General features: G+C 44.1%; 1 protein-coding gene across 7 annotated transcripts in view; it reads right to left on the reverse strand.

The window, feature by feature from the left end:
• Nucleotides 1-14176, reverse strand: part of LRCH1 (leucine rich repeats and calponin homology domain containing 1) — a 377798-nt gene that overhangs the window by 83266 nt on the left and 280356 nt on the right. For 4 of the 7 annotated variants that reach the window (XM_073614131.1, XM_073614130.1, XM_073614134.1 and 1 more), the window contains one exon: nt 1352-1608. The exons of the other annotated variants lie outside the window; for them this stretch is intronic. In XM_073614131.1, coding sequence (XP_073470232.1) covers nt 1399-1608 — 210 coding nt within the window. In that variant the 3' untranslated portion in view covers nt 1352-1398. The remainder of the gene's footprint in view (nt 1-1351; nt 1609-14176) is intronic. 7 annotated transcript variants of the gene reach the window in all.

Raw genomic sequence — 14176 nt, forward strand, 5'->3', positions numbered from 1 at the left:
TGCAAGAACCAGCACAGATGTCTGTCAAATCGCCCCCGAAGTCGGACTGAAATGCCAGTTTGTATTCGCGCAAGTTCAGCTGAACACTTGCACTCAGTGTGAACGTGGGCTTAAACTATAAGTCAAAGTTTCATCAGCACTGGGATGGTGGTGCTGGCTAGCAGCATGAAGAGACACTGACATTACTAATAAAGCTATATAAAACACAGGAATATTGTCCACTATTCGGTATGTTCAGTACTTCGGTATTCTAGGTCTGCAAAGGACTTCTGTGCTTTAAAGGTTAAGTGTACTTTTTAACCACTGTCCTGCAAAGGACCCCCACGGAGCACAGTACAGACCTTAGATCGGGGCAACCCGGGTTTTAGCTGTTACATCCCATGTACACCAGATCCCAACACACTACTGTGCATGCCGTAGGCTGCCATCATAGAAATGGACGAAATTACTGTCACTTTGCTGGATATGGGTATTCTACTCATTTTTACAGTTTTAAGCAAGCAGATAATTTGCAGTGGTAACATACAGGAACTAAGAATTTGGATTTCTGTGTAGCTAATCTTGTGGAACATGCATCCCTATAAGACTCTTTACCTCTACTGGACAGCATATTTTCAAACACTTGAAAGCATACCGTACTTAACATTACAAATTTGAATCTTAAATCTCAATGCTTATGAGGTTCAGAAGCCCCAAAAAAAAAAAAAAAAAAAAATAGAGGCTAATTTGCTTAAAATATGTAGTCACACATGGCCCATATGTTAAAGTGGATGTAAACCCTCACATATACCCAGTGAAGTGAACAGCCTCAGATGATACACAGGGATGAAACAAATCTCCCTATATAAGTTTTACATGTATATCTGTTGTCTTCAGCTTTATATACTGTTCAGATAAAGTTCAGATTGTGTTAGAAGATTTTCTCTTCCAGATTCAAACACTGCAGTGAAGCCTGGGCATACAGCCAAAACAGCTGAATGGAGTAAAGGCACACACCCCCTCTCCTCATAGGTAGAGACTTTCAGATCTGTTCATTGAATAATTCAGGGCTCTGCTAATCTATTTACAGCAACCTCCCCAACACAAAACTGCTTTTATCACATGTGATGGAGAATTTGTCAGAAGTTATCAGGCTGATAACAGAAGAATGGAGCAGGAGAGGCTACGGGTGCTTTGAAGAGAGATAAGAAAACATTGCAGATTTATGTGCCCAGCTTAAATTTCATGAATCGGGTTTACATCCACTTTAAGATACTTAGCAACCTTAAAAAATTGTTGACAATTAAAAACACTGCAGACAGGACAGCTACCAAAAGCAGAACAAAAGATAGAATGACAATTAAATGGGTACCTTCATATTTCCAAATCTATAGATGCGAGTGTGCACATGCAAAGTGGTTATGCCAATACAGCATTCCAGTGGTAGCTAAAGTATATAAATACAAAAAGGAGTATATGCAAGAGTAAAAAGCCTATCAGGTCCCAGGAGTGTAAGAAAGTAGATGTAGCAGGGGGGATTTTCTTTCCCACAGCCAGAAGAGCATCAACAGTCTTTTGAGTATGACGGATATTCAATTGCAGGATGTCATTTGGAGAGCAGAGGTCAGTCTATCCGAAGGGCAGGCATCAGAACAGAAAGAAACAGTGGACAACATTAAAAAGACAACACAGATAGAGAATCAAGTAAAATAAATAATGTCCTAGGGGGTGAAGATTATGGAAGGGCTGCTACATGTGTTTCCACAACAGCACAAGCCTCTAAGCCAGTAAATTACTAGAGCACAAATGATTAAGTAGGGGCCACAGGCAAATCTTTATAAATTGTCTATGTGCGCGCCAAGTACACATACAAAATTGCTGAAGTACATTTATAGCATGAAAGCGTTGCTGGGAATAAATGGATACTGGTGGGTGGCCATGCCAGCAAGAAATCATTCTTTAACATAATGAAGGGATGCATAAGAGAAAAAAGCGTTACAATGGAACACAGAGATGACATGCCACAACAGAGTGTGCAGTTCCTTCTAGAGCATAAACATATTGCTGCAAAAACTATGATTGCTCATATTCATTTATAACTGCATGTATATTAATATGGGTGTATCATAGGGATTGTCCACTTAGCCCCGAGGGTTTTCTTCTAAGAGGATACTGAAGGAGAAGCACAATCACCAATTTTCGCCTCTAACTTAGGTTGACATGGAAGTATAAGTAAGCCACCGTAGGCGCAATATATTGTTGTTTTGTTTGTTTAGATACACTTTCAGATTAGGATACAGGAAAACTACGATTTTTGCAAATAGTCCTACGCCAATGGAAGCAACTAGTTACAAGCATACAAGTGTCAACTAAATGAGCTCCAACCAATTGGGGTGTCTTTGGAACATGCCCCCCATACAGCTCTTTCACAGGTGCAGCCAATGATCAAGGACCTAAACAAAAACACCAAAGGCTGTGGGAGCAATTGCAAGGTAAGTATGCATCTTGAAAAGGAGGGGTAGATTAACTCAGGGTATGGGGCAGAAAAAATAAATATGCTTATTACTTAAAGTGATTGTAAGCCATCACTTTGTAAAACAACCCCTTCAGTTTAAAATAGAAAGGAAAGGCAAAACATTTCTGTATAGATATAAAATAAAAATAATAAATACCTTTTTTTCTCTTTTTTTTATAAGTATTCACATTCTCTCTGTTCTCAGGTGCATAAGAGCTAGGGGAGGAGAAGCAGCAGAACATTGAGCTTCCCAGTGAAAGGTTGTGCAGGGGGGTGTGTCAGGACAAGTCTGATCATTGGAGGAGAGCAAGCTGAGTTCCCAGCATAGCTAGAGAACTGACCATGGTGTGCTCTCCTGCTTAGTGTGGTCAGTTTTTAATAGGAAAGCAGAGGGACTAACAGGAACACCAGGGATTTCACACAAAGGAAGAGATCAAAGAGAACAGGATACTTTCTCATACAAGTACATGGTACATCAGGCACATATAAGGAATATGAAATGCTAAGGTAACAAACATTTTAAGTAATCGTAAGGGAGCTTAATGTTCAGGTATAACAGCTCACCACTATACACAATGTGTATTATGGTGCCTTCAAAAAAATGCAGCCAAATCAAAATCCTCTGGTTAAATGAGAACGATCTGAGTTTCCGGTTTACAACCTGATCACCATAGCCAATCCTGCACTGGAAACTGACAGCTAAAGAATGACATTTGGCATGTGATTGGCTGCAAGGGGATAATATTGACAGCTTTTAAAGACACCTTGATCAATTTGAAACGGTGTTTCTAAAGATATACCAGTTCACTCAATATAGTCGAAAAGGGAAAAAATAGCTACACTAATTAAAAGCAACTACTCACACCTACTGCTACTGCTAACATCGCATGACTCCTTTTTTTCCTAGATGGATGAGGAAACAATAAGCAGGCACTCCATTCAATGGCGGTAAGACAGAGCATACAGCTCCCTATACAAAAACCATTAACCCCTTTAGTACTGTTGCTTGTAGAACAGTAATGACTGATGTAAGGCCTCAGTACATTTTAGAGGCACAGATGTGTTATATGTGAATGTGTCACCAGGAAATGTATTGCGACAGCAGGCAGATGTGATGTATGAAGTTTGCATAGTGCCAAAGGTTGAAGTGCATTTTTAATAAGTAGTGCATGCACTACTTTTGGTGTGATGCAGAGCGCTTTCAAGCCAATTGAAATGAATGGGCTGAAAATGTACTACAGTCAAATCGCACAGGAATGTGAGCGTGTTCTTGTACGATTCCTGATGTGAACTGGCTCTAAGGTTCTTGCAGATAAACTGTTGTAATAAAGCAGAAGAACTGACATGAAAAACTGTACTAAAGCAACTTTGTTATCCTATTCCAAAGGAGATGAACTGTGCTATATATGCTGCATACCATTCAAGGAAGCCTCAGCTTGAATAACTGTTGTATTATTGTACAAGAAATTGTGCTGAAGCTGTTCTGTTATTCCACTTCTGGGAAGTTGAACTGTGCAATATACTGTATGCTGAATACTTTCCATGGGAGCTTCAGCTTGTTTAATCTATCTTATTCATCCTAGAAGCACCTATCAAAACACCCATGATTGCTGTGAAGTCCAAGCATACAAAGGTAAAGCTGGCCATGCACAGTTTGAAATTCAGTAGGTTTTGGAGAATTTTTTTCTTGATCAGTGGCTGCAGCTGCTGATCATTGTATTATGATGGTAGAGATTGCCGCTGTCAGAATACAATGTCCTGGTGGGTGGAGGAGATTCCATCATCCACCTTATGTGTGGTTGGAATATGTTCCATTATTTTCATTCAGCACAAGACAACTGAGACTATACAAAAAAATGTATATGGCCAGCTCTGAAATTTGACCAATAGTAGGAGGAGGTGGTTATTTGAATTTGCATGTGAGTGGTCCTTGGAGATGAACTGCTGTATAAATACTGATAGAAAAATGCATGGAACTTATTTGCCTTTAAAAACTTAAAAGTAGACAAACGGAATACTTTATATGGCAGTGAGGATATAATAGTAAATGTTAAAGTGATATTAAAGTCTCATTTTTTATTTGTATAAAAATAAGAAAAATGTTATACTTACCTGCTCTGGGCAGTGGTTTTGCACAGGGCAGCCCAGATCCTCCTCTTCTCAAGTCCCTCGCCGATGCTCCTGGCTCCTCCCTCCTGCTGAGTGCCCCCACAGCAAGCAGCTTGCTATGGGGGCACCAGAGCCGAGCCACAGCTCCGTGCGTCCATTCAGACATGGAGCCATGGCTCGGCCCCACCCCTCTCTCTCCTCATTGGCTCACTGACTTTGAGTCAGTGAGCCAATGTGTCTCAGCCAATCAATAGGGAGAGTACAGCCAAGTCTCTCATGCAACATCGCTGGTGGGCTCAGGTAAATATTAGGGGGGGGGGTGGCTGCTGAACACAGGTTTTTTTATCTTAATACATAGAATGCATTAAGATAAAAAAAAAATCTGCCTTTACAATCACTTTAAGTGTCTTACTCGCAGTAGCCCTAGAGGACGGACATCTAGATTTAATTAAAGTAAAATGGTGCAATATGGGAAGTCCATTTGAGTGTCTTCTGTGACTATTGTGATGTAGTATAGTGTTACTATGGTGATGGTTTAGTGCATATTCCCGTTATCATTTTTGCGATTTATACATTTCGGTATAATAAAGTATTATTTTTTTTTTACATACCGCACACTGGCCCATATATAAACGGTCTTGTGACCGCATCTGTGGTATTGGAGTTATTAAGGTGAAAAAGTCGCCTGTTTTCACATTCTGTTTAGTGTTCTAAATAAATGCTGCATGCAGAAAAGTTTAAGTTTCTCTTGATGTGTCCATGAATGCTTCTCTCTAATGCTGAGCAGGAGATGGCTGCTTTGAGTAGTGGACTCCTATGTGTGTCTTTGTGTAGAGAAGGACAGATTACTTTTCTTCAATACCCTATACCAAGGTGTCCCTATTGACGCCACTTCAATGGTTATACAAATAACAAGCTCTCCTCAGGATTGCTCATTATACAGTAATGTAAAGGATAAGTTCAAGACTTACTTAATTATATCATTTAAAAGAATCTTTGTTACAATGCACAACATGAAATCTGTGACAAACCTTCTTCAACTGGCTCCACACAGAAAGGTATCTTAATACAAATACAGTATGGAACAAATATACTGATGATGTCCTTTAGATAAAAATATACAGCAAAGCGAAGTAATTTTAGATTTATAGGAGGTAAAGATCCTCTTTGATCACATTTTATATTTATTTCATAAGACACCACATTAACCTGACATTGGCAGCAGTGTTATTTTAACCACTTAAGGACCGCCCCACGTACATATATTGCAGCAGGGCGGCACCTAAGCGCAATAAAGTCCTTAAATCTATAACATAGTTTGTAGACGCTATAACTTTTGCACAAATCAATCAATATACACTTACTGGGATTTTTTTTAAACAAAAATATGTAGCAGAATACATATTGGCCTAAACTGATGAAGAAATTTGATTTTTGAAATTTTTGAATGGGATTTGTTTTATAGCAGAATTAAAAAAAGATTGCGTTTTATTTTCCCAAAATTGCCTATCTGTTTACATCCGACTGTCATCCAAGCCGCCAGACGGATGGGAAATGGTTCCCCCATCCGTCTGTTTTTAGTGGATAGGCTCGAATGTCAGTGGATGTCAAAGGCCTCCCGCCGCTACATAGATGGCAATGGATGGTCAATTCAAGTCCGCCTAAAAACTGACAGGTGGACCAGATTGGTCCGCCCATCTGAAAGGGGCCTTTAACTAATCCAAAAGACTTAGGTCAAACATGACAGTCAGGCAGTAAAATGGTTACATTTAAACATAATTAAACTTTTGTGTATATTGATTGCAAACTATTTGTTAGAAAGTTGTTAGAAAGTTGTTAGAAACATAAAAAAGAGTGACGGCAGAAAAAGACCAAGGGGTCTATGGAGTCTGCCAACACCCACCAATCCTTCTGTTATATCTCTTACAAACAGAATAAATAGAACCGGTCCCAGTATGGAGCCTTTTGGCACACAACTATTGACTGGTCTCTGTTCCAAAATAACCCCATTTACAACCACACTCTGGTATCTATGCTTTAGCCAACAGCATATCCAATGACCTACCCAAGGGTTAAGTCCTAGCTTGAACAACATTTTGAATGAGATCAGGACTTGCTAACAAGGCTTATTAATATTTGGGCTGTGGTTGAGTAGGCTGAATTTAGAGCCATCTTGCTTGTGAACAAATAGAGAGACTCTCAGTGCCGGATCACACTTATGCGCTGAGAATTCGGTGCAAATTTAAAGCGGTACACGGTGCAAATTCACATTGCTATATCGGCTTGCCATGTGCAATTTCAAAGCAAATTTAGTGCGAATTTGTGAGGGCAGTGGTCACATCTGCGATTTTATTTCTATAGATCTAGGCAAAAAAAAAAAAATTACAGTGGCGTGAACATTGGACTGCAATTTCAATCCGGTCCCATAGAAGTCTATGGAGCTGAAATACAGACCGCACTAAACTCGCAAAGGACCCTTTTTTGAACCGGATCAACTTTTCACTGCATATATGTGAACAGCCATCATTGGAAATAATGCTTTTTTCTAGATAACATGCGAATCTATGCTTTTCAGATCTTATCTGAACTGCATAGAATTCACAGTGTGATATGGCACTGAGAGTCTCTCTATTTGTTCACAAGCAAGATGGCTCTAAAGATGGCTCTTGCATAGATAATTGTCAGTGGCAAATGCTGTGCTCCAAATCAAATTAACCAACTCCAAAAATATTGCGTGTTATCTGAGTAATGAAAACATGTATGTTTGTAAAAAAAAAGATAGGCGATTTGAAATATCAGGGATATTTTGTATCATCTGTTTTTACTTTTGCATAAATACATATCCTGTATTTGTCATTTTGGCACCTGTTCTGATGTTGGAATATTGTGACATATGATATTCTTTCACTGCACCCATGCACTTTACTCTTGACTTAAAGGATTTATATATAAAAATCTAAATAAATTATGGGGTTGCCTATTAGCTGGTTGTGGATACATTGAATTTCTTATTATGGCGTAAATTAGACCTGAGTATAAGAGTAAGCCTGTTAAATTTTGTTGGAAAAAAACGTTGGGATGTAAAACATTCTTCACAGTTGTCAACATCTAGGTAAAAGAGAAAGAAAATGGCACTTAAGTGACCCCCAGAAAACTGTGATTTAGGCTCCATTCACACTTGTGCGACTTGTCATGTAACTTTGGACATCAAAGTTGCATGACAAGTCGTTCCCCATGTTTTCCATTTATTATTATTATTATTATGGATTTACATAGCACCAACAGTTTGCTCAGCACTTTACCACATGAGGGCAGACAAGACAGTTACAATATAATTCAATACAGGAGGAATCAGAGGGCCCTGCTCATTAGCGCTAACAATATAGAAGTTCATATATGCGCAACTTGAAGTTGCAGCAACTTCAAAGTAGTTCATGCACGGTCCGACTTTCATGCAACTTGAGAGTCATAGACTTCAATGTTGCATGAAAGTTGCATGAAAGTCATACCTGAATGTTATACAATGCAACTTGTGTGCAACAGTTGTCCATTATCACTGGTCAAAGCCAAAGTCGCATCCAAGTTGCACCCATCCAAAGTAGCTTACATGTTGCGTCAAAGTTGCACAACTTTGGAGTTGTACAAGTGTGAATGGAGGCTAAAGTAAAACTGAACTCCCCCCCCCAAAAAAACACAAAAAGATTAGTTGATGACAGATGGCAGATCTGTAATATAGGATCTACTTATTAGGCCTGGTTCTGAACCATTATTATTATATTATACAGGATTTATATAGTGCCAACAGTTTGCACAGCGCTTAACAAAAGGAACCATGTCTTGTTCTGGTGGTGGCCATCTTGGATAAGAGACAGAGCTTTAGGCCATCTTCTGTGTGCTGCCCTTTGAAGACTCATTGTAGTAATCGGTGCCTGTGAGACAGTCAGGGCTGTCTTTAATGCAGGGGCAGCTGACCAGGGACCTGTTGTTGTGGGGCAAAAAGCAGCTGCCCATGGAGCCCGTGCTGCCCTCAAATAGTTCTCCTGGTGTAGCGGGCACGAATACAGCTGTCCCATCCTCCCCTGTTTGCTCTCTTGGCAGGATTGGAGCGGCTGTGTCAGGGAGTGAGGCAGAGTGGCTGTCTGTGCTCCCCAGCCCCCTTACCACCTCTCAGACTTCTATAGCACAGCACAGAACAGAGTGAAGTGTTCTAGCTGTATGCTACAGATCTGATAGGCGGAGATTGCACAGTGTGTGTTGCAAAAAGAGCCCGCACACACAAAATAGAATGGTGCAGCATCATTGTGAGCATGAGAACTGTGAGAAGGAGGGGGTGAATTTGTGAAAAGAGGTGAGAACTGTAAAGAGGAAGATACAGAGGTGGCTGTGGACGGGGGGGGTGGTACAGAGGTGGCTGTGGACGGGGGGGTGGTACAGAGGTGGCTGTGGACAGGGGGTGGTGGTACAGAGGTGGCTGTGGACAAGGGGGGGGGGTACAGAGATGGCTTTGGACGGTAGGGTACACAGGTGGCTCTAGACGGGGGTTGACCGAGGTAGCTGTGGACGGAGGATACAGAGGTGGCTGTGGAGGGGGGGGGGAGTTACAAGGGTACAGAGGCGGCTGTGGACGGAGTATACAGGAGGTGGCTGTGGACAGGGTGGGGATACAGAGGGGCTGTGGATTGGGGGGTGGGACAGAGGTGGCTGTGGATAAGTTGGGGGGTGACAGAGGTGACTGTGGATGGGGGGGAGGGAGTACAGAGGTGGCTGTGGATGGGGGGATACAGAGGTTGCTGTGGAAGGGGGATACAGAGGTGGTTTTGGACGGGGGGGGGCGGATACAGAGGTGGCTGTGGACAGAGGATACAGAAGTGGCTGTGGACGGGGGGGGGATCAAGAGGTGGCTGTGGACGAGAGGGATCCAGAGGTGGCTGTGGACAGGGAGGGGTACAGAGGTGGCTGTGGACAGGGGGGTACAGAGGTGGCTGTGGACAGGGGGGGGGTACAGAGGTGGCTGTGGACAGGGGGGTACAGAGTGTGTGTTTTTTTGGGATATGGGATGGAGAGCGAAATTGTATGGGGGGGGGCGGCAAGAAAATGCTTGCCCAGGGTCTAAACAATATTAAAAGATGGCCCTGGAGACAGTGGCACCAGTGGGCAGGATCTCACAAACTCACTATGCAGACAGCTGCTGATAGAATTTGAACACCGGCTTGCCTAGGTACTTTCAGTGTACTGCTAATTTTAGGAGACCTTTACAACAACCGTTAAGTTTTTAGACTCCTGCAGGTGATTTTCACTTTTTTAATTCATTTCCTCTTTATGGAACTTTGGGGCCAGTTTCTGAACAAAGCTTTGCCAATATGAAAGGTGCTGCTGACTTACATTTACATGTATACTGATCAGCCATAACATTATGACCACCCAACCAATATTCAGCAGGGCCCCCTTTTGTCGTCAAAACAGCCCTGGCCTATTGAGGCATGAATGCCACTAAACCTCAGAATGTATACTGTGGTATCTGGCACCAAGCCATCAGTAGCAGATCCTTTATGTCTCCACCAGCTTGCCTTTTTCCCCACAGTCTACCCTGGCGCCCTCTTTTCCCCAGGTAAAAGACACACACATTCCTGGCCATCCAAATGATGTAAAGGAAAACTGGATTTTTTCCACTCACCGTAAAATCCCATTCTCTGAGTTAATTGACGGACACAGCTCTTCTAAGGGTTATAGGGTTAGGGTTATATCACCACCTTTAGGAGTAGGATTAGGCAGAAATAACAAAACAAGCACAGCGCTGCTTAGGGGCGGTCCCTATTGGTAGTAACCCCCACCCTGCTACAGGCAGCTCAGTTCGTAACAAACAGTACAAACAAACAGGAGAGGTGGGTGCTGTGTCCGTCAATGAACTCAGAGAAAGGGATTTAACGGTGAGTAGAAAAAAAATCGTGTTTTCTCTTTCGTTCATTGATAGACACAGCACTTCTAATCTTGACCTTAGGGACGTCCCAAAGCAGTGCCACAATGAGGGGTGGGAACATAAACCAAAGGAAAAATCAAATAAACTCCACCCAAACAGAGTCCCCCATAAGGGGAGCCAAAACACCTCAGGCAGCCGCCTGCAAACCTTTGCGGCCGAAACACGCATCTGAAGATGCGCCAGCATCCACCTTGTAAAATTTGGTGAAAGTGTGTACCGATAACCAGGTAGCCGCCTTACATACTTGAGAAACGGACGCTTGATGCCGGGAGGCCCAGGAAGCACTAACCGCCCTGGTACAATGTGCCGTGACGGGAAAGGGGGACGCCCGCCCCTTAATGGCATACGCCTGGACAATAATCTGTCTGATCCACCGAGAAATAGTGGCCAATGAAGCCGCCAGGCCCTTCCTCGGACCATCCACCATTACAAACAGTGAATCCGACTTACGAAAAGGAGCCGTAATCGACAGATACACACGGAGAGCCCGAACCACATCCAAAGAGTGCAAAGCAACCTCCTTGGGGTGAGACGGTCGAGGACACAAAGAAGCAAGCACAATGTACTCATTTAGGTGAAAGGCAGATACCACCTTAGGGAGAAACGAGGGATGCAGGCGCAGCAACGCCTTATCCTTGTGAAGGACCAAATAAGGAGACTTACACGACAAGGCCGCCAGCTCAGAAACTCGCCGAGCAGACGTAATAGCCACTAAAAAGACAACCTTCTGAGAGAGCGTGAGTAAGGGGATTTCTCTAGGCAAATGAGACGAAAAATTTCCGGATGCAGTGACTATTCCCCCTGATCCAGCAACTGACGGCTGAGGTAATTCGCTTGCCAGTTTTCTACACCCGGAATGTAAACGGCTGACAGAGCCGGCACGTGAAGTTCTGCCCACCGCAGAATGAGAGAGACCTCCAGCGCCGCTGCCAAGCTCCTTGTCCCCCCTTGGTGGTTGACGTAAGCCACAGCCATGGCATTGTCCAAGTGGATCCTGACCGGATGCCTGTGCAGCCACTGTGTCCAAATGGAGAGGCATAACCTGATCGCCCGCAACTCCAGCACGCTGATCGATAGGCGGGATTCCTCCGGCGTCCAGCGGACCTGGGCCGATGGAAGGCCCAGAACCCTCCCACCAGCCGGTCAGGCTGGCATCTGTCGTGATCACCGTCCAATGGAGAGGAAGAAACAACTTCCTGGACCGGAGAACCGGGGACCAAAGCCAACAAAAGAGCGAGGCCCTGGCCAGATGGCCCACCCGGATCTGACAATCCAGAGAGGCTGGGGACTTGTCCCATTTGGACAAGATCTCCCTCTGCAAGCCCCGAGTGTGAAACTGCGCATACGGAACTGCCTCAAAAGGTGGATACCATGAGTCCCAGAACCCGCATGCAAAGACGCAGTGACGACCACCTGCGGGACAGCAGCGATCGCTCCGCCGAGTGAAGGGTCTGCAGTTTGATCGGTGGAAGAAAAACCTTCGCCCGTGCAGAGTCCAGAATCAACCCCAAGTACTCCAGGCATTGGGTCAGGAGCAACACGGACTTCTGGAGATTCAACACCCAACCGAACTCTTGTAAGGTCTGCATGGTGATTGCCACGTCGTCTCCCAGTTCAGAGATCCCCCGCTGTCTCAGTAATGCCAGAACTGGTGCCGGCACCTTGGTAAAGACCCGTGGTGCCAACGCCAGCCCAAAGGAAAGTGCCACAAATTGATGGTGTGCATCCCCGACCGCAAAGCGCAGGAACCGCTGGTGCCTGACGCAGATGGGGACATGCAAGTACGCGTCCTTGATGTCCAGAGAGGCCAGGAAATCCCCCTGATGAAGCGCGGCCACCACTGAATGAACTGACTTCATCCTGAACCTCCGTACCCTCACAAAACAATTGAGGCCTTGAGGTCCAGGATCGGACAAACCCCCTTCTTCTTTGGAACTACGAACAGATTGGAGTAGAACCCCCAAAACCTTTCTGAAGCTGGTACAGGAACTATTACCCCCCGAAGAAGCAAGTCCTGTACCGCCCCAAACAAGGCCTCCTGATGAGACGGGAGAAGATGAAGATTGGAGGGATAGAACCTGTCTGGTGGACAGGAAAAAACTCTATCTGGTAACTGGACAAAATTAGTTCGCAGACCCACTGGTCAGAAAGAAGAGAAGTCCAACGGTCTGCAAACCACTGAATGTGATACCCCCAACTTGTAAGTCGGGCGGGGGGTAAACCTTCATGCGGAAGAGGACTTGTCCGCAGCCTTGTTTGGCTTGCGATGCCAAGGGCACTTTTGCCCATCCGAGGGGGTCTTGGTGGGCTGGGAACGCTTGCCCGCAGAACTGGGTGGACGAAAAAGACGCTTGTGAGCGGAAAAGGAGGGACCCTGCCTATGACGGGGCTCCTTGCCTTTTTTGGACTGTAGGAGAAAAGTACTTTCCCCCCCCCAGTAATGTCCTTAACCGGTTCAATGCAGGGCGTTTTCACCCCCTTCCTTCCCAGGCCAATTTTTAGTTTTCAGCGCTGTCGCACTTCAAACGACAATTGCGCGGTCGTGCGACATTGTACCCAAAAAAAATTGACGTCCTTTTTTCCCCACAAATAGAGCTTTCTTTTGATGGTATTTGATCACCTCTGCGGTTTTTATTTTTTGTGCTATAAACAAAAGAAGAGCGACAATTTTGAAAAAAACACAATATTTTTTACTTTTTGCTATAATAAATATCCCAATTTAAAAAAAAAAAAAAAACAAATTTTTTCCTCAGTTTCGGCCGATACATATTCTTCTACATATTTTTGGTAAAAAAAAAAAAAAAAAAAAATCGCAATAAGCGTATATTGATTGGTTTGCGCAAAAGTTATAGCGTCTACAAAATACGGGATAGATTTATGGCATTTAAAAAAAAAATTTTTTTTTTTTTTTTTAGCGGCGATCGTGAATTTTTTCGTGACTGCGACATTATGGCGGACACATCGGACACTTTTTACACATTTTTGGGACCGTTCACATTTATACAGCGATCAATGCTATAAAATTGCATTGATTACTGTGTAAATGTGACAGGCAGTGAAGGGGTTAACCACTAGGGGGACACAAGGGGTTAAATATGTTTCCTAAGGGAGTGTTTCTAACTGTAGGGGGCGGGGACGTACAAGGGGAGGAGACCGATCAGCGTTCCGCTGTACTAGGAACACAGATCGCTCTCCTCACAACTGACAGGACGTGGATCTGTGTGTTTACACACACAGATCCACGGTCCGGCCAGGTTAACGGGCAATCGCACCGGGTCTCGAGCAACGCAGCGCGCGACCCCTAGACGGCCAGGGATCCTAGGCTGTCATATGACATCCACCCAGGATGGGAGATCCCATCTGTGGACGTCATATGTCTATGGCTGGGTAGGGAAGTGGTTAATAATGTCATCCAGAGAGGCTCCAAATAGCCTCCCACCCTGGAAAGGCAAATCCGCCAAAGCTTTCTTAGACGTCTGGTTTCGCTGACCAGCACTTGAGCCAAAGCAGCCGGCGAAGAACCACGGGCGTCACGGAAACCTTAGAAAGTAATGGGGCCGTGTCCAGGGCCACATCACAGACATACTCAAGTCCCT

The sequence above is a fragment of the Aquarana catesbeiana genome, linkage group LG02, assembly GCF_042186555.1.
Source record: "Aquarana catesbeiana isolate 2022-GZ linkage group LG02, ASM4218655v1, whole genome shotgun sequence".
Classification (NCBI taxonomy): domain Eukaryota; kingdom Metazoa; phylum Chordata; class Amphibia; order Anura; family Ranidae; genus Aquarana; species Aquarana catesbeiana.